General features: G+C 42.5%; 1 protein-coding gene across 2 annotated transcripts in view; it reads right to left on the bottom strand.

The window, feature by feature from the left end:
* Window positions 1-3,262: 3,262 nt before the first annotated feature.
* Window positions 3,263-20,639, bottom strand: part of plpp3 (phospholipid phosphatase 3) — a 38,517-nt gene continuing 21,140 nt past the window's right edge. For both annotated transcript variants that reach the window (XM_042482916.1, XM_042482922.1), the window contains exons 3-7: window positions 19,138-19,230; window positions 18,025-18,212; window positions 17,876-17,933; window positions 12,317-12,493; window positions 3,263-5,535 (exon numbers count right to left, since the gene is read on the bottom strand). In XM_042482916.1, coding sequence (XP_042338850.1) covers window positions 5,407-5,535; window positions 12,317-12,493; window positions 17,876-17,933; window positions 18,025-18,212; window positions 19,138-19,230 — 645 coding nt within the window. In that variant the 3' untranslated portion in view covers window positions 3,263-5,406. The remainder of the gene's footprint in view (window positions 5,536-12,316; window positions 12,494-17,875; window positions 17,934-18,024; window positions 18,213-19,137; window positions 19,231-20,639) is intronic.

Genomic DNA, 20,639 nt, shown 5'->3' with positions numbered 1-20,639 from the left:
GGTGTGTGACTAAAAACTCACATTGTCTTTAGATGTTAAGTGTGTGTCAGACTTGAGTCTTTTAAAAGTCTTTTAAAAAGTCTTCAAGTGTATGCTAGGCATTGGATGTTACTTTATAGTACCAAATTCAACTTACCTGCAAGGTTTTGTCTGCTTTTGTGGAAGGATTGAGAAAATACTCCATGAGCTGCTTGGTGTTTTTGGCCTTCCGTCAGCCATCTTGGTTTTGAGGGATTTGTGTTGCACTTACATTAACTGGTCAATGGGTGGCTCTTTATAGGATGACACACTGGTGCTCACTGTACTGGCTGATGTGCAACTATCCCATTAAAACCTCTGCATGTGCAGGGAAACAGCTTGTGAACAGCTGCACTGTAGTGCCCACTATGCATTAAAGTTTTTTTATTTGCAGAAGCATTAGTGAGCGATTTAAACTGTGTGTCTCCAACATGTAAACTCAGGAAAAAAGGCCTTGTTTTTAACGTGACCACCGTGCATTTTTTAGTTTATCCAAAGGGGTTTTGAAGAGCTTTTACAAGACCGAGGATGGAAGAATTTCTCAACCCACAGAGGACGTAATCCATCCAGCTCGTGTTAAAATGTCAACATCACCAACATAGGAGCTACAAGGTTTTCACATGCCAACAGGAACTAGTTTGGACACTGAGATGAAGGAAACATCAGCATCATGTAAATGAGAGTAAACAGGCTGAGTGGATATTCTGTGCAGTATGTGATGATGAAGGACACACACACCCGGTGCTCTGAGAGAGGTACGGCACTATGTAATGCCTTGGCCTCCCTGTAACGGCCCCGTGCCAGCCCTGCTCTGCTCCGCTGCTGCCAAACAAGACCACAACATGGGCCTTTCTCTGCTTCAGCAGCGGGCCCTCTACTATTACAGCCATGCATGGCTGACCCCAGGCCTACCAGCTGTTCACAGGCACCGTAAATCTCAGTTCAGTGCTGTCTCTTTTTTTTTACAACTGACCTCAGACCAGCTGTACTGTCACTGTCAATAAAAGCCAGCACTTTACAGGACACTGAGGGGAAACACACATGCCACTATAATGATAACATCAGTCAAATGATTGCACAAATGATTGCCTTTTAACTCACTGAGCTCAGTAGTCATTCACTGTTTCACGGCTGTGTGTTTTTCTCTCTTTTTCTCTTTAATTCTTCCTTTATTTTTTTCTTGATTGCATGAAAATGACTCAAAAAACACATCAGCTCCTTTCTAGTTACAGATCTGCTTAGAATTGCAGGTTTTTAACACTTCGAAATGTGAGCAAATTGGCTTGATTTCTTTCAAAAACAAGGTAAGAAGACAACCAGCCACTTAACAAGAAAAGGGCTACACAATTACATGAAATTAGTTAAAAGTTACAAAACAATTTGCCAAAAAATAAGAAAAAAAGAAAAGTAAAACACAGAAAAAGAAACAAGAAAAAAACAATAGAAACTGCTTAAAAATTAGATAATTTTTTCTCTCTTATATCTTTTAATTTTATAATTAGAATCATTATAAATTAAGTTTTCTGGACATTTTCCCATAGTTTTTTGTGATAATATATAATAATCCCCCACAGCAATTTTTCAGGTGATTTTTTGTCACCTTTTATTTATTCATTTTTTGCAATTTCCAGAGCATTTATTGCCAAGTTGCTCAGTATGTTTTTTTTCCTGTGTTTTCGAAATAAATCAAACAAATTTTCAAAAATTTAAATACTTGAGAAAGGCATCTGAACTCTGCACAAGAAATCTGGTGTTGCACCAGCTGTTGAAGGTTGAATATATTAAATAATGAATATTGTTTTCATGGACATGCATTCAAGTGTCGTGCTGCTGTGCATGAATACATTGTAGGTTTTTGAATTAAATGTGTCTTTGTCAGCAAGATGACACACACTTGAGAAGCGTCATTCAGGCTTTTCTCTCCTCCGTTGAAACATGCTGCGGTGGAGAATATGACACTTCTTGTTTCGATCAGAATCGCGAGCCATGATGGCACGCACTCACACTTAAACACACGCGATGACTCCAGCTCCTCTAGTCTGCTGTCTGCCAGAGTGTGAAATCACACACACACTTCTGGGCTGTTGTATAAGTGTGTGTTGTATGTGTGTATTTCATGTGGTATTCTTGAGAAAAGAAACTGAGGGCATGTTGAGGACACTAACAGTGTTACTTCTGCTGCTTCTGTATTAACTGGTACTATTTTAAGCTATGGTGGAAGAATGCAGTACTCAGATGATTAGAGTACAGAGAAGTAGCTATATCACAACTCATACTGTAAATCATCAGTTACAATTCAAAATCTCTGCAGTACAATTTAAAAAATGAAAAAAATAGCATCGTGTGTTTCTGACAACCACAGATATGTTACATTTGTACATTATGTAGCAGATATGCTAAAACTTTATGTTTTGAGAACTCAGTGGTTAAAATGTGGTCATGCTTAGGCACATAAAACATCTGGTTATGGTTAGGAAAAGATCATGTTTTGGTTTGAAATACCTGGTTTTGGGGGGCACTACCCCTGCTGGAAATGTGGCTGTCTTTGTCAAAAACAGCTGCTTTTCTTGCCACGTTTTTGGAAGGAAATGCATCAATATCTTTGTAAAAAGAAGCCGCTCTTTATGCCACTATCCTTGCATGTAACACAGCAACACGTCCATATAAAACCACAGCTTTTCGTGCCACTATCCCAGCAGGAAACACAGCAATAGCTCATCGACCGCTGTTGTGGCACTATCTCCCACAAAACACCCGCATTTAGGGCTGAAACAGCCACCGGAAAAACACATAGGTAGCCACAAAACAGCCACGTTCACAACCAGTTTTGTTGGTCTCGAACACTTATCTGCAGCTTAGTCGACTTCTCGCCATCCACCATCCCGTTCGCCTCCCAATGACAAAGTTATCTTACATAGAAACATTACTATTAATTATTATTTATAACTTTGATTACTGCTATTAATAATTAAATTCTACCATTATTAAACTATTTTGTGAAATACTGAAGTGCCTGAAATTTGTAATCAGGTATGTAAATTAAGCAGGTACATGTATTTAGTTGCATTCCACAGCTGATTGTTGTGTATTTTGTTTATTTTTTGTATTTCCTTGTGTATGGAGGAACAAAGGGATCATTTCCAGGTGCAAACATTTACAACAAAAATCCATCAAGCCATAACATACTAACATCTCCAAAAATCTCTAGTCAAAGCACGGGATCAACAGTGAAGACAAACAAAAGTTGTGTTCATAATGAGCTTTTTATTTAAAAGCACATGTATTAGAGCTAAGTACATTTAGCAGAAAAAACAGCATTGCAACTATGTCTTTGTACAAAAAAACGAGACAATACAAAAATACTAATATTGAATTTTAATACAATTGTGGGTGTATTTTTTTATGCATATTACAAACGTAACTATTACAATCTACAATAGTTTAGTTATCTAGATACAAAAATCTGTCAAATCGATGCTTTTTAAGCAGCATTTTGTAAAGAACACAGGTCTGTAATCATAGTGGATATATCTAAACATGTTAAGAAACAATATCTTACAGAGTTAATTTTAGTGATCTATACATTATTTATATATTTATAAAAAGAGAGTGAAAACGGCTTGGTGAAATGATAGGACGGACTATACGATGAGAAAGATGTGCAACATGGCGGAGTGTGTTGTTGGAGGAGGATATCTGAGTCGGCTGTAAAATAAAACGGGCGTCTGTGTTTGTACTGTACAACTGTTAGTGATTATACAGGGACAGGCTATAAACATACGAGGTTAAAAGATGCTTCGTAGCAGAGAATAAAAATATTAGATCCACAGTTTTTATAACGCTCACCCGCTCTCTCGCTCTCTGACACACACACACACACACACACACACACACACACACACACACACAGACACACTTGGCACAGCTGACAGTGTGTGCGTTTCATTTGACACACACGTAGTTTATCAAGAGGTGATGGGGGTCCTTTTCACAGCGCTCACACATATGTACACATTCACACACACACACACACACACACACACACACACACACACACACACAATAGATGTACACATACAAGCATACAAGTACACGACACACACTGAGAGACAAACATCCATCGCCTACGAGTGATTGGGTGGGTGAGAGCCCCTCCCTGCCAGCGGAAAGAGCCCAAATCATCCCAAAATAATGTGCCAGCTTAGCTGTAATTCATCACCCTTTTTCCACGGTGACAGCCCGCACCCCTTCACTCCATCCACCCATCCTCTTCCTGTTCAGGTAGCCAAACAGATGCCCCCGAAACACCAGGAAGCGGCATGGCACAGCCACGCTGCTTATAAAGGTGCAGGGAGGCTGGGAGATCTGCCTCCCTCCTTCCACAGAAAATGTCCCCCCCTTTACTACATCTAACCCTCAAGAAATGCAACATCCCGGGTTTGGGCCGCGCTGGGAGTCCGCTGCTAAAAGCTTGACGTGCTAATCTGGAGACAGAGGTATCACTTCTTAAATCACGGGGACGTGTTGCTTATCAGTCAAGAAAAAAAGCCTACAGAGTGCTCTAAAAACAGTTATTAAGGCCTAAAAAGACCAGTTTATGATCCTCACAGTGGCCTAACTGGTTCAGAGTTATTGCTATTGAAGCTAACTTTATCCTGCCCGAGCGTGGAGTCTTTCAAAGCCGCCACATCAGGCTCGGTCAGCTTCCAGGAGTCAATATTTCTGTCTCACGGGTGTCAGCATCATCAAGTTTTCTTTAAGTCAGACGTCTCAGGCAGCAAGTGGTGATAATGGACAATGAACTTTAAAAACAGTGCTATAAGTTACATTTTCTATACTGTTAATATTTCTATGCTGCTAGTTTTTGCAGTAATATCCTTCCCATTAGCTAAGGAAGTTGTTGTCCTACGGCGTTTCAAGGCCACAGAGAGTTCAGAGAGGAAGCATCACTGAAGACCCCTCTCTCCCTAGGCAGGGGGTTTGTCTTTTTTTTTCTTCATTGGTTTTTCTTCACAAGTGTTTTCCCTTCATGTGGTTACACTTCCATCAAACCTCCGCACCCTCAGCTCTGCCTGTCAAGTCAATTTCTTATTTCGTTTTGCCTTCTAGCTTCCAATTCTTTTGTGCTCAAAATGATGGGCTCAAATGTTGATTAGTAGTTGACATGATAGTAAATTAAAAAAAAAAAGTCTGGATAGTGAGAGTGGACTCTGCTGTGCAAATCTCAAATCTGACACCCTAGTCCACGAAGCGCCTCGCTGCGAAAAAGGGAGGAGGGTGCCGTTTGAGAAGCAGCTACAGTCTCTCGTCGCTACATTCTACTGTCCGATGGGAGGTGAGCAGCGCTGTGATTGGCTCCTCGTTCGCAGGAAGGAGACGTGGCCTCTCTCACACCATGTTGTGGTGGTTGTTCCTCTCGATGATGTCGGACGACGGGAGCAGCTCCTTCTTGATGGGGGAGGGCGGGGGCGTGGCTGGCTTCACCCGGGGCTTGAACAGGTCTGACACGTAGAACACCTGGTGGACACATGGAGGGAGAGCGAGGTAAGGACACAGGAAAAGGACAGCTTACAGAGACGGCATGAAGAATCAGTGGAAAACAAAGATGACTACACGATCCCTTACTTAACTGATCGTGGTGACACTAGACAACACACACGGTGCAGTTGTGCCTGGATGGACTGTCCCGCCAAGCTCTATCACAAGCAAGATGGCAGTAAAGATACCAAAACTGCTGTTCTTACATCTTACTGTGCCTAACTTCAGCGGATCATAACATATCGAGTATAGAATTAATCTGCATATTCTCTGGTTCAAAATGAGACCAAATGCAATTTTTTGAAAATTGCGGTTTTATGATGCCTCGCTGTGTTTTATATATATAGTATATATACAAGGTCTTTTCCCCGCAACAGGAGGCAGTGACAGTGCTAAAACAGTGTCTTCATAATAAGGACAGACGGGCAGGGTGGGAACATGGGCATGACGGATGTAACGTTTTGAAGACGTGTTATGGTTGCAACCCACCGCAGGAGATTTAAAAAGCAGCTAGTAACATTCAGTGGCTAAATCAAAGAGGAAGGTAGGTAGGTAGGTACAGTAGGCGCAATTGTAACATAAACTGCAAAAAAACAATGAGGTCTGGGAGCTCCTTACCCTCCGAGCAGAGGACAAGATCAGCCGCCACATAACGGAGATGGTAAATGATGGTTATTGCTATATTAAAGGCCATTGTTATTGTTTAGAAAGTGCTGGTAGTGCATATGTTATATGTACAACACCAGAAGCAGACGCAAGTGCATTACATTTCACCTCTTTTGCTTCACCGATGCTGGCATACTGTCTAAAAATCACACACTTGAGCGACATAAAACAGCAAATAAAACAGGGTTTTCAACAATTGTAAATATTTTCAACCATGAACAATCCTTGAGCTTAAAGTCTAAATGTGCTGACATGATATTCGGCTGATCGGTCCAGTAGTTTGCATGATGCGAACAGATAGATAGTACACAGACACTCACGTTCATAACCAATTGCATGATTCTCTCCTGGCTTCCACCTGGAGGGGGTAATAAAGATGGGATCCGATTGCTTGAGTGGTTTCATTTTTGTAGTTTAGTTTTAATGCAAATGAGAAACACTGGAGGACTGGCAAGTTATCGTTGTAATTTGCGTAGACCATGTTAAACCTATCTCAATTGATTTGCATATGCCAAACAGCTCCCATGTTACCAAATAACCACCATGTGTCTCTTCTTAGCTAGAGGGCTTGGCTCAAACATGTTTTTTTTCTCTGATTTTCTTCACAGGAAAAAATCTAGTTGTGCAAATGTAATTTCAGATTAATCTAATAGTAGGTGTAAAAGTGCCTCTTAGGTGGATCTGGAGTCTGGATAAAACAGGTCTGAACAGGGCTAATGTGCACATGCACCCACGTGTTCTGAATTTCTGCATAAGAGCTGTGAGCTGGAGAGAAATGTAAACGGTGAAGTTGTATTACTTCATGATGCCATTATGAGAAACCCGACGCCTCCCTCTGCCACCCTTGTGCAATCACCAAATGAACAACGCTGAGTAATCTGGCTGAAGGAAGTGATCTTAGTATAGCTCACCCTAAAACTGACAATCATCGTCAGTGAACCCGAGCTAATCTACTATTCTTAAAGATGCCAGAGGTGAATTCCCCTTTTACATCAACTCTGAGGTCAGCCTGGTAAATGAAGGATGCAAGAAAAGAAAAAAAAAGGGCAAAAAAGAAATCTCTTCCTGATGACATCATATGTCAAACAGGAAAATGGGCAGGGGTGGACAGGAAGTGGGACGATGGAAACTACTGACCACTGTAAGAGTGGATTACCGTTTCCACTTACAAGGGTCTGGGGTCAGTCATGAGCAACAGTGGCTTTAGCTGCGCCCTAACACACAAACACACATAAACATAATTGGCAGGCGCAGCAACTTTTCCTTCCGTGCTGCCAGTCGAGGGCGAGCAGAGGGCCTGTGCCAGGGAGACGAGGAGAGGGGGACGAGAGGGGGGAAGCTGCCATTCAACGGTAAACTCTGAGAAAATGCCGACTGGGCAGCAGCTTCTCAGGGAAAACAATAAGGATAAATCTCATGGGAGAAAATACACTGCGAAAATACACAAAGCTCTCAAAAAACAGGTAAACATATACAAGTAGCCATCGTCTAAATACTGTTGGTTATCTATTTATAAAACAAAGACTCATTCAACACAAAGACATTCTCCTCTATTACAGCTTGACATTTACTGACCATAAAGACCTTCACCGGTGACCTATGACTGACGGATGACATCACATGTATATAGATACCTCCAAAACACAGCTGCTTTCAGAGTTTTAAAAGGGCTCTTTGTCTGCACAGCGATTCGTTTTCGCTGCGACTTCAATGCATCATTATGTTGTATATGATATAATTAGGGCAGTGTGGAGGGACGTGATGTGGACTCATATCTCTGAGAATCTCCCCAGCCATCATGGGAAACATCCTGTACTCATTTCCCATCTCAGCGTCCAATCACAGTGAGCCTTGTTGTCGCGTCACCCGACCTCCAGCCTATCGCACAATACACCCATGCTATCGCCCCCAAACTCGCCATGGTGGAAGGCTTATCACGACCTTGCAACTTCCTGTGCTAGATGTACGCAAACACACACACAAAGCCACCAGCTCTTTTGTGTTGAGATGCAGACTCAGCAGTACAGGAAAATGACACAACACATACACTTTAAGTTTATATATACGCGTGTGTGTGTAAGTTTTTACATTTAATTGTCCTTAACCACTATTTAAATACCAAGCCCAACACGTTAAGAAGCGGAGTCTTGCAGGAAGTGAGTAAACTTACTTGCAGGAACTGTGAACGCTTAAAGAACCACCACATTATTCACTCGACCCCTGTCACTGAATTTGTTTGCACGCACATGAAACCATGAATATATCTGCAGCCTAACCACACAATACATGGGTAACTGCATTCACGCCAATTTAGGTTAGAGGATGTAACGGATTATACTGACACATTTCTGAGAAAATATCACATGAATACACGTATCACAGTGTCAAAGGGCTTAATATATGTGTGTATAAGTTTAAAACAAAAACTTTGTAAGTAAGTTAAAAGTCTAGTTTGTCGAATTTAGCTGTTTCAAGCGGTGAGCATTACAGATTGCAACCAGCTGAACACGAACAATTTTAGCACACACAACCAAATTTCATGACTTTTCCAAAATTTGCAACGATTTTTTTTTTTTTTTTTTTTTTTTTTTACAAAATCCATGACTTTTCCAGGCCTGAAAAATGTGATTGTGAAATTACATGATTTTTCCAGGTTTTCCAGGACCTCAGTAACCCTGTCCAGATGCTCAGGAGGTTTTTCCCAGAAGCCAAATAATCTGCAGAGGTCTCTTCCTCTCCAAAACAAATGGATTTACTTCTGTAAAAATACTCAATAAAGCAGTTTCATGCTGAAAATCTGAAAAGTTTTTCTGACACTGTTTGTCATGGAGGAGCTGCTAAATAAGTGGCCAACACAAAACCACAAATGGCCCTAGCTAGAGCTAGGGAGCTAGAAAAATTACTTCCTGCTTCTATGCCTGTTCAGTGACCACACAGCTTCAGTATGTGCAGAGTGTCCTTGTGTGTTTGCATCAGAGCGAGGGGGGGATAGCGTCCTCTTTTCCCCTCCTTTAATGACCCGACTCCTCTTCACTGTGGCAATGAACTTCGAGAAACGCTGCCTCGACTCTAGGACAGCTGTTTCCTGCTTGATTCTGCCCTCTCGACCTTTGTTAACACTCATGTTGAAAAATAGGTCACTGTGTCTGATAGGAAGTGCCAGGTAGGACAGACAGAGCACTTCCTGTTGAGGTTTATTGAATCTCTGGATCACAGCCTTGCAGACAGAGTCTGGACTCAAAACATACAGTCATCTACATATTCTTAAAAAACACTTAATGTATCAGACTTCAGACATCATCTGTCATCAAATGGGAGGAAAGACAAAGAAGCTTAAAGCAGCAATTAGCTGACAGCAAAGCCGCAGTCTGACACGTCACTGCTTATGTATGTGTTCACTCTTGCCCCAGGTTTGTATTGTTCATTTACTGGCACTCAATGGGATTAGAGAGGTAACTGTAGCCTAGGGAAACCTGGAATAGCTGTGACAATAAAACCATGAAATGACACTATTCTCTGCAGTCAATTACCGAAATGTATTTGGAAAGGAGGACACTTTTCCACAAGGCCATATAACTCATTGTGTGATATTCAAAACAATTGCTCCAAATCGCACACTTGGGACTGACGTGCAAATCCACTAATTCACCCAAAGTGTTCTTTTATTCTTCGAACCAGACTTTTGAATCAAGACAAGTGCACTGTGAGTGTCTGGAGGCTCTCTTCTCATGTATGTAAACAAGCTTATGATAGATTCATGGACCACATTACCCAGGCTGCCATGAGGCTCTTAAATATCTACTGCTTTTTGAAAACATCTTCTGAGGATGAATGGCTACAGAGAAAGTCTTCCAATAACAAAGCTGTGTCTGCAACTGAGACCTCAAAAACTTCCCCATGCTGTTACAGTGTGTACTTTCAGTGACCTTAAGAGACAAATCAAGTCATACATATGAACCACAATCATTTACATCAAGAGGACATGTGTTAGATCTTAGCGGAGACATTTAAAAGACAGTTTTACTGTTCTGCATTTTCCATGAGGTATCTTCATTTCAAAAACAACCTAATCAGGTGATTTAAATCCATAAAAACACTCATTTGTAGCATGAAACTGCTTTATCCAGTGTTCCTCTGATGCTGTCCAGCACATGGCAGACAGGCTGCTAGCCCTGCACCTGTGCAGGTGAAACTGCAACAAAAGTTTGACGTTTCATACAAGAACTGTTGCCGTGTAAACAGGCCCTTAAACCATTAAAAACACTGAATAAAGCAGTTGTTTAAAATCTGTTTCATACACTGTTTGGTTTGTTACGAAAGAGCTGCTAACTATGGTGGCCAATGTGAAAATGCAAAAAAGACAAAAGTGGGAAAAGGCAAATGGCCTTGTCTAGAGTCAGTATTTGGTTTGTCCATTCTGGGCTACTGTAGAAACATGGCAGTGCATCATGGAGGACTCTGTGGATGAGGACCTGCTCCCTATGTAGATATAAACGGCTCATTCTAAGGTAACAAAAACACAATTCTTACTTTCAGGTTATTTTACGCTGAAGAAAGTTTTTCATTTCTGCTGTATCTCCCCCTGAATCCTTCACACTGTTCCTTTAAAACAATAATGACTGGAACCTGCACACTTGTTAACTTAAGATCTAAGTATGTTCACACTTTGATTTAGTACTTTCTGCTCGCTTTTCGGAGGCACACAGACTCTGTCCTGCTTCCACTCATCTCCTGTCAGGTCCTTTCTGCTCGGCTGCTCGCTGAGAGGCTGAAACAGCCGAGCTAAAGTATTCACAGATGTGTGTTTCTACCAAGACTGGGCAAATCAGAACGGGCGTCAAGGATCGTAAAACTAACCTCACCGCCTTGATCGGCAGGGGTTTGGAAACGAGTGCGCGTGCGTGCGTATGTATACGGTACATACGTGGTGTGTTTACATATAAATGTGAACACTGCGTGTGTGTGTGTGTTATGCTGTCTCTGAGGGTTGTTGAATAGCCGAGTTGGATTAAACCCACGCTCATCCCGAGCCAAGATGTAGACAAGGCTCCTCTCTCCTGTCACTTCCCTCCCTTCGCTCCTCCTGCCAGATCTGCCCATTCAGAGGTCGAGCTCATACGTTGAGCATATTTCTGAGAACATGCTTTTCTTTTTAACTTGTCAGAGCTGATGTCGTCCAGGAGCTTCGCCCAGCTGGAGGACCGCTGATTCTGCCAGAGTGTTACAGTCTATTGTGACTCACTGATTTTTGGACGCTTCAATAATCCTGGCATTTACAAACCCTGGTGTGTGTTTGTGTGTGTGTGAGCGTGCATGTGCATTTCAGCTGTGCCAAGGTCTGCCTAGGCGCCACTACTAAGGTCTCACTAACGTTTATGAATCTAATCCTTTCCACGTTCATGATTTGGATCGTGTAAAAAGGTAAGGGCTGCCTGTGTGTGTGTGTGTGTGTGTATGTGTGTGTGTGTGTGTGTGTGTGTGTGTGTGTGTGTGTCTGTGTGTGTGTGAGCATTTGTTTCCATGCTTTTCCCAGAGGCAGCAGAGTTTAGCAGGAGCCTGCTGTGCTGATAGAACCAGAGCCGCCAAATAAAAAACCCAAAATAATTAACAGCCTCATTCTCGTTTCAAAGGCTAATCCTCTCTTTCTCTCGCTCTCTCTTACTCTCTTTCTTTTTACACCCCTTCCATTTTCCTCTTGACCCACATTCAATTTTCCTTGGCTCCATTTAGCTTAGTGTAATGATGAGGGTTATGAAAAATCATCTGGCAAATGCTGTCAAAAAAAGTAGCGAAGAGTACGGATTCACACTAACACACACACTCCTGAACTGGGGCCTGACTCCAAGCAATGTGTTATTCATTAAAGGGAATCAGATTCTCCTCACTTCACTGCTTGCTCCATTTCTATTTTTCAGGAAAACAAAAAAGTGAAAAGGAGCTATGTGGAGGCAAACTTTATTTGAAGGTTGGTCTGTAGGATTCCTGATGGTTGATTGGTGAAAAGTATTGCGCTTCAGACATATATGCGTTCATGCTTTATCACTCGTATCACATTTTCATGCATGTTGGGTTTAGGTGTTTTTTGCACACTCACTATGCAGTAGGCCACCAGGGCTCCCTGCACGAATCCTGCCAGGACGTCGGTCGGGTGGTGCTTGTGGTCAGAGACACGTGACAGGCCGGTGTAAAAGGCCATCATCAACAGGGTGAACTGGAGCAACGGGCGGAGGAGACGAGCGCCACGCCATGAAAACCTGGACTGGAGATAAAACTGGAAAAACAGAGAGATTATGTTATTTATTTTCTTCATATAACAGAATTAAACATGCACGGTTATCATGTTAATGCTCTGACATACAAACATGTTAAAGGGATAGTCCAGATTTTTTTTAAGTGGGGTTGTAAGGGGAGCTTATCTACTGTATATAATAAACTGACTATGGATGTCAGTCGGCATGCCCCCAGTTTGGAGAAGCAGGCTGGAGTAAGATGTCGAAACTAAGTAATCTACTGCCGTGGGTGGGGGCCAGCAACAAAACATATTTCATCCACCTATAAAAAACAATATTGCTTTAAGGGTATGCTATATTAAGAGTATTCTGGCCACTTAACTTTTCCATTAGCAAAATTACAATAACTAATTTTAGCTCACTGGACACTGGAGCTGTTGGTCTGCCGCTGCTTCGATCAGTTACTTTCTTTGTTTTATTGTGTGACTTTGGTGAATCTGAACTACCCTTTGAAACGCTTAAGTCACAAAATAACTTTTTGAGGCTGTGGTAGACCAGCAGCTCCTGTGTTCAGTGATGGCAAATTACTGTTTTTCACAGTGTGGTTTTGACGAGAGCAAAATAACAGCTTCATTTTCTGGTTGGAAGCCATGCCTGACAGAAAGGTGAAGCAATGAAAATAGAAAAAAAAAAAAAAGACATTTTGCTGCTGACCCGTCCATAGCAGTGCATTGCTTAGCTTCCTTGTCAGACTCCAGCCTGCTTTTCCAAACTGTGGGCGTGCCAACTTACATCTATTATCTGTCTATGGATAAGTACCCCATACTACCACACCAAACTATCCCTTTAACAAGACTTTTCTGAGAGTGTATATGATGTAAAACATGCACCCCTAACGTGGTTGTCTCTCCTCGCCATTGCCAATAATGACCTACACACACCGGCCTGTACACCTGCAGCGTGTGTTAGTGTGTATTATTACTGTCTGAGAGGTCTAGACTGAATCAAAGTGGGCAGGCTGTCTAAAGCCGCAAAGAAACACATAATCTCTTCCACAACACACACACACATTTGACTGCCTGAGACCCGGACATGACTGATTCATGGTTCAACATCCCAGCTGTGAAAACAGCACAACCACAGCGAGCCACTGGAATACACACACACACGCATATATACACTACCATGAACATTTCAGCACTTTGTGGGGATGAACTCTCTACCCTCTATCAGAGTAAATACAAGACAAAGCGGATGCACCCCCGACTCTGCCCGCAGCCAAAAACCATCTTCTAGGTCATGATAAAGACGGAGAAGAGCCAAAACAGGAAGTCCAAGGTCACTTTGAGTCGCTCTAACAAGTTCGAATACATGCGGTCTCTCTCAGCCCAGGTCCGTTAGACATCCTGTCTTTCTGCACCACTCATACCCTCAACTTCCTGTCTCTCACACCCAGAGACAGCGGGCCAGGAAGGGCTGGCCAGCCAAGGTCTACCCAACCCACACCTATAGACTTGTGTCTTATAATCAACCGGGCTAACAATACATACAGGCAGCCGCAGTGCCTCCCAGCAACCCCCGTCCGCAACGAGCTCCTGTAGGTGTGGACGAAAAGCTCCCTCACACTTCCTCTACGACACTATATCATTGTTCTTCTGCTCGCTGATGCAGAGGAAGCGATCCCTCCCATCCCTTCCAGTCTTCACCTCCCTGGCCGGGATGTTTAGTCTTCAGGTTTCCTCCGCTGAGGTTCTCAGGTAGCGGGCGAGGAATGCTGATAAGTACTTTTATCTGATGTCCTGAACGCAACATCCAAAACTTCTCAATTTTAAGCAAGTATTGATGGAGGCTGAAGGAGAAAGAATGAACCAAAAGAAATAGTTACAGTGCCCAGCAGAACTTTGCCCTATTTGACTGGATGACTGTGAGTAAACCAAAATAACCCATGCAATCCTGATTCAGCATGCACAAATTTATTCCTAAGTAATTTTTTTTAGTTCAAGAAAACTGATGTTCCAGATTTCAAAGGGTAATGACCTTCTACAATCTCAAAATGGATTTTTGTCTCCTCTGTGAATTCGACTCAGATTTAAATAGACTGAGGCACTTGCCTTTCTGACCCTAGCTGTCCTCCCATAAAATTTGTTGTGTGTCCTAAATACTTAGATCTAAGGAAAACAACAATAAAACACAACAACAAAAGGAGTCCCAGCAGATTCCCATGACAGATGGAGACAAGAGCGACACAAAGTCTGGTGGTTTCTAAAGGAATCCAGCTCATTCCACAGAGATCTTCTCCCTCTGTTCCTCGCTGTGACTCAGTGTTCAATAACAGAAAACACACAACAAAGTGAGAAAGAATGAGAGCGGGGGCTCGTTTTACATGCCAGCCCCTTTCCCATCCTCTCTTCCGGTTCACACCATGCTGTGAGACTGAAGCAGAGCGGTGGTTGAGACTGCTTTGATCACAAACAAACATATTTGTTTTATTTAACCAAAATGCTATCTGCCTCTGTGGCAGCAGGCACAAACAACCAACAGTTCTTTGCTACTTGATGGTGTGTGTGAACGTTAGACAAAACAAAAGATAGCTCAGTAGGACGCATGAGTGCACACACACGCTTTTTCTTTGCGGCTGCGGTGGAGCTGCACGCCGTGTTGTGTTTTCTGTGCCACTTATCTGTGTGCCATCTCAGAGGAAAGTGGCGCTGTGAAGTCGCAGCTCAAAACCACATCAGACACAGAAGCAGCGCTCAGAAGTGCATGGCAGGAAATGAAGTGCTTCAAAATCAAAGACTGACAATTAGCAGATGACTGAGAGGGACTGTGGGAGGGAGAGCGAGGCGACAGCCACACTGTGGAAATGACACTTTCACTCTGGCGAGCAACGAGAGACAAAAACCCAAGGGGAAAGACCCAAGAAAGAGAGGATCCATATTTGACTGTCTAGTGCAGAAATAAATGGTTGATTTATTGATTATTACTATGAATGATCTGTCATTTCAAGAGCAGACTGACACTTTGAAATACACATTCATTTCTTAACAAGAGTTAGATGAGAAGATCAATACCACTCTCACTTTTAAAGGAAAATGGAAATACTGATTATATCATGCCTCCTCCGCTAACAATTAAACCTGCAGTCGTTATCTGTCTTCATGTTATATAAGCCTCTTTTACTCTGCAGCATCAGGCTGCCTTGCCATTCTGTATAACAGGTATGATTGCAGAAATGGGGCGACAGAGTTGTCTCGCCTTTAAGCCACCGCGGGAGGTAGTAACAGCACTGAAATGGTGTCTATATTAACAGGACAGCCAGCAGAATGGAACCATGGGACCATGGTTTCGATGACATGTCTGGATTTCCCACACATTTATTTATTTGTGGAGGTCCCCCACAACTAAATCATCTGCAGCCACAAATAGATTTCTGGAGCTGGACCGGTTATAAGGAATTCTCTTTGAATATACGAACTGTTTGGTTATTAGTAGCACAGAGCGCAGAGACGGCACAGCAGAACGTCGGGTGCATTCAAACTGAAACTTAACCTTTGATTATGCCGTGTCTAAAACTTTACTTTCACTTAAAAACATCTGCAAACGGCTTCTGACATCCATTGATGTTATCTGAACAGCTGTGAACGGATAAACAGATCAATTATCTATCCCGCAAGCGATAAACTGCTGTGGAGAAAAAATAGAACTCATAGTGAGCTCTGCCTGCTGTACTGTTAGCGGCTGCCAGTGTCCACAAATGGGAAAACAATCAGATTTTGTGACTCTTTGTCCTCCCAGCAGGGGACAAGATCACCCATCATATACCAGAGAAGGTAAATGATTGTTATTGCCATGTCAATGCCATTGTCACTGCATAGAAAGCACTGCCTACAAATATGTTATATGTAATGCTAAAGGCAGACGCTATTGTGTAATAGACATGCCCATCGTGCCTCTTTTGGTTCCACAATGCCTGTATGCTGTCTAAAATCACACACTAGAGCTGCATGTTGCTGCCGTCATCTGGTTCTGTGTAAAAATGCAAAAGAGGCTCAAAGAAGGGAGTTCGTAGCGGCCCTACAGCACGATCCTTGTGAAAAAATGGCTAGTGGTCGATGCATCGATTATTCCATTATAATATTATTTCAATGAATTATATGTCATTTAAAGGAACACTTTGACACTATTGGATTCGATGTCTTAGTGAGTTAGATCAGAAGATCACAACCACTCTCCCTTTTAATTCCTAATAACAATATTGATTACAAATGCATCTGCAGCTAGCAATTAAAGTTCAAGCAACTATCAGGTTCCATTGATTTGACTTTACTCTTTAGGAGGACATATGAGTAACGCCAGAATATTTCTTTTGAGGAGAGTTCAAGAGTGGGAGGTTCTGTGAGTAAAAACATAATGTCACATGACTGGTTTTCAGCTGGCAAAAACAAAAGAAAAAGTGCCGCAGATTCATTTTTCCACTAGAAATGCCTCCACAGTGGGCTTTGTTTCAGGCTGTTTTTTATTCCAAAACATCAGCTACAAACCTCTCCTCCTCTGCGCTCCGTTTCTGTTCCACTGTTTGCACCAGCCTCCTCTGGCTGAGGTCCTGAACTCGCCGCAGCTGGAACACTGGTCTCTGACTAGCGTGTCACACTGTGGTCTGGATGCATCACATGTCCATTCCCTCTCTGCTTTTTTCCTTTGCTTTTTCTTCATCTTTTTTCCTTGGTGTGACCAGAGCTGTAGGTTCACCCAGAGGCTGGGAAATACCCGCAGGAAGCTCTCACTGCGTAACGATGCACTACGACACACTACGACTTCCACTGTCAGCCCGCTGTGAGAACCGAGACCACCCTTTAACCACGCTCGGGCCAGACAGACCCAAAACACTGACTCTCTCCTCCCCTCATTCGAAAATAGGAGGAGACGATTATGGAGCTATGAGCTGACAGTTGTCTTTATGTGTGTGTGTGTGTGTGTGTGTGTGTGTGCGTGTGTGTGTGTGTGTGTGTGTGTGTGTGATTAGACTGTTTGAAGCATGAAATGCCTCCAGTGTGCTAAGCCTCACCCAACACCCACAACAGGTGGAGTGAGAGGGACAGACTGAGGGAAAAATGGGAGAGGTTAGGAAGTGCACACGCAGCTGCTCTTAAGAAAACAGGTGGAGCGCATCCATCCATCTCTCGGAGGGGTAAAAAGAAGAATAAAACTCTTCAGAAACTGAAGATAGAGAAGAGGAGGAGGAGACGTGGATAACAACAATGTTTTGTCTTCAGGCGGTAAATCCCTAAATCACAGCCCTGTCTTCTTTCCATGACTCCCTCTGTGATCTGTAAATCATTAGTTTCTGTTTCTCTATGCGAGTGTGTGCTTGCATGAATGTGTGTGTTATAATGTGTGTGTAAGAGAGTTTAATGGTTACTTACAGCCAGGTAGAGCATGGTATACATTGAAAAAGAGGCATGTCCTGAGAAGAAGGATTTCCTGTGGGGTAAAGATGATCTTCAGTCAGTTTTCAGTTTCAGGAGTATTTTTTAATACAGCATATACTTTATATTTTGCTGTTTATACAAACCTGGCCTCCTGTTCATCGCTTTTGTCGCCGGTGCAGTTATAGTTGGTGATGTATCCTGCTGAACAGTTGATGGTGGAGAAATCTGGTCTACACACATCTAAGAAGTGGGGCCTCATACGGCCCACCGACACCTTGGCGATGTCTGTGAACGACTGGCTGACGGCACATCCAAAGAGAAACACACCCATCTGCAGGATCACACATTAATGATTAGACACAATGTAGCTGCCTATTAACTGATCATTAGCAAAGCACTAGGTCGTCGTTTGAGACAAGAGAAAATAACAGGCTTTGCATTTTTTGCCTGTGACTTTTGTTTTTGTGGCTGAAGTGTAAAATCTTGATAACATATTTTACCCGCTGTAACTAGCTAGCTAATTAAGTTAATGTTAGCCTCACACATTGGAAAAGAAGAAGCAGTATTTGGCTGATTAGCAGTCATGGTATGGTTTTTGTACCCTGTGAGTCTGTGTGTGTGTGTGTGTGTGTGTGTGTGTCATAATGGCAAAATGTGATCCTAAAGACACTTACAACCCTCTTCCACCAAAATTAGCATGTGCACTTAGTTTTTTAAAAGTAGGCAAACCAACTAAAAAAAGGTTATAGCCAGTAGACAAGTATGCCTTTCTGTGTGCGTGTTTCTTTGGGGTTTTTTTTGGTGTGTCATGTTCAGCGTTACAGACAGGCCAGCAAACAGGTAAACAGTAAAAAGCAGCATGGATGGGGGCCTGTGAAAACTTAACAGTGGTTACTTCTCTTTATAAATTTCATACTTTTTCAGTCTCTGTTTCAAACTCCATGCATGTCTACAACATACACAATGTCATGCTAAGAGACTGGCAAAAAGTCCTCATTCTCACCACTTGATGACCCATTTAAAAAAAAGAAATAAATGAACAGAATTGTTTTTATATTGCAGTGCAAACCTATTTAGTCCTAGAGTTATAAATATGATTACAAATGTAAGATCTAACTGGTATTTAATTCTAATATAAACCTGTGCATAGTTGCTAACCCATTGGACAATCACTGTTTAGCAAAGGGGTTTAGCCAATAGCCAATAACGTATGCGATATCCTGAACACGTAAAAAGCACACTTATGGAGAGCTGACCTGCTTGTAGAGGGCTGCGACATAGGGATTTCCGACGAAAGACTTGGTTCCCTCGTGTAGTTGGTGAATCCTGAAGCATTCTCCAATCACAATCTAAAAAAAGGAATGTGTGTTTTAGATAAACAGATGACACTGATCACAAATATAAGACAAATCCTATAGCTATGTGATGCTGCTCAATACTATAATTTTACAGTAGATTTAAATGCAAATAACCATGAAGTATGATAATGTTTGAGTTTGTATCATGCAGGAAGTCTAATTTAATTCCAGAGAATGAGTAGAGAGGATGTGGAAAGGACAGACATGAGACAGAATGAGAATCACACAAAGACAAACACAGAGAATGAGCATGGCCTGCCTTTCCCTCAGGCAGTTTTGTTATGATGTGAGATTAATAATGATCGGTGACGCTCTGCTTTGATGATATGATGGGGCCTTTTAATGTGGCATATGAAGGATAATGAGAAAGTGAAGGCAAGGGAAAAAGAAAACATGAAAACAAACGATCCAGACTGAGTCAATAACTCAGTCAGACTGACCTGACTGACCTAAAAGGAGGATTTATTTAAGGGCAGTGGTCTGCTTTAAGGCTTAAATCGAGTGGGCTAACCTTGAATCCTGCAGTATTCCAGACAGAAGGTTTTAAGTCGTGTTGGGGCCCATGGAAAGACCTCATCTACACTGAGGCGGCTTATACCAAGCCAACCCTCGAGGCACGGACATGTCAATCACATCTGTACCACCTGGGGTATCTGACTGACGGACCGGCTGCTCTCCACAGCTAACCACATCTCCCTTTCCTTCCTCTTTCCACACAAAGCTTCACTCTTCGGCCTACCTTCTCACCCAATCTCTCAGGAAAATATTTACCTGTCCATCTCTGAGTCAGCATTACGGCTTTCAATGTGTGCACATCTGCAGGCTCCTAATACAGACTCATAATGTTTGTGTATTTACATGTATTGTTTGTGTATTGTTAAACACACCTATCCTGCCTGTTGGGTGGTCAGCTGGCAGGCTCACAGCCAGAAGAAACAAACATGGTGGTGTATTAGTGTGTGTGTGCTATTGTCAATGAATTGTTTTGATCTAAGCTTAAGATTAGAACCACAGGAGGCTGATACAGGACAGAGAAGTTTATTTGGGTTGTCGGCATTTGCATTCAAACCTCTCCTCCCCTTCGCCGCCTCTCTGTCTTGGTTTATTGCTGTGTGTCTCTGTGTCGAGGTGCAGAAAGGGCCCATCATGATCATAGCAGATATTTCTGATCAGAGCAAAGTGCTCAGTAGGTGCCTCAAGGGTTTATTTGGATCGTCACTGAAGTCTGTCTCGCTATGGCTAACTGTGTTTCTCACAGTGGACAAGCGGCCTGTCAGACATGGATACGTCTGACCAGCAGGACTGCTGGGATTTCCCTCACAGTGAGGATAAACAAGAGGCCCAACTGGATGTATGTGCATGTATATGTGTGCATATATACGTGTGTGCGCCTACAAGAG

This window comes from Plectropomus leopardus, chromosome 3 (assembly GCF_008729295.1).
Source record: "Plectropomus leopardus isolate mb chromosome 3, YSFRI_Pleo_2.0, whole genome shotgun sequence".
Taxonomy (NCBI): Eukaryota; Metazoa; Chordata; class Actinopteri; order Perciformes; family Serranidae; genus Plectropomus; species Plectropomus leopardus.
This window is presented reverse-complemented; position numbering and strand designations above follow the sequence as displayed.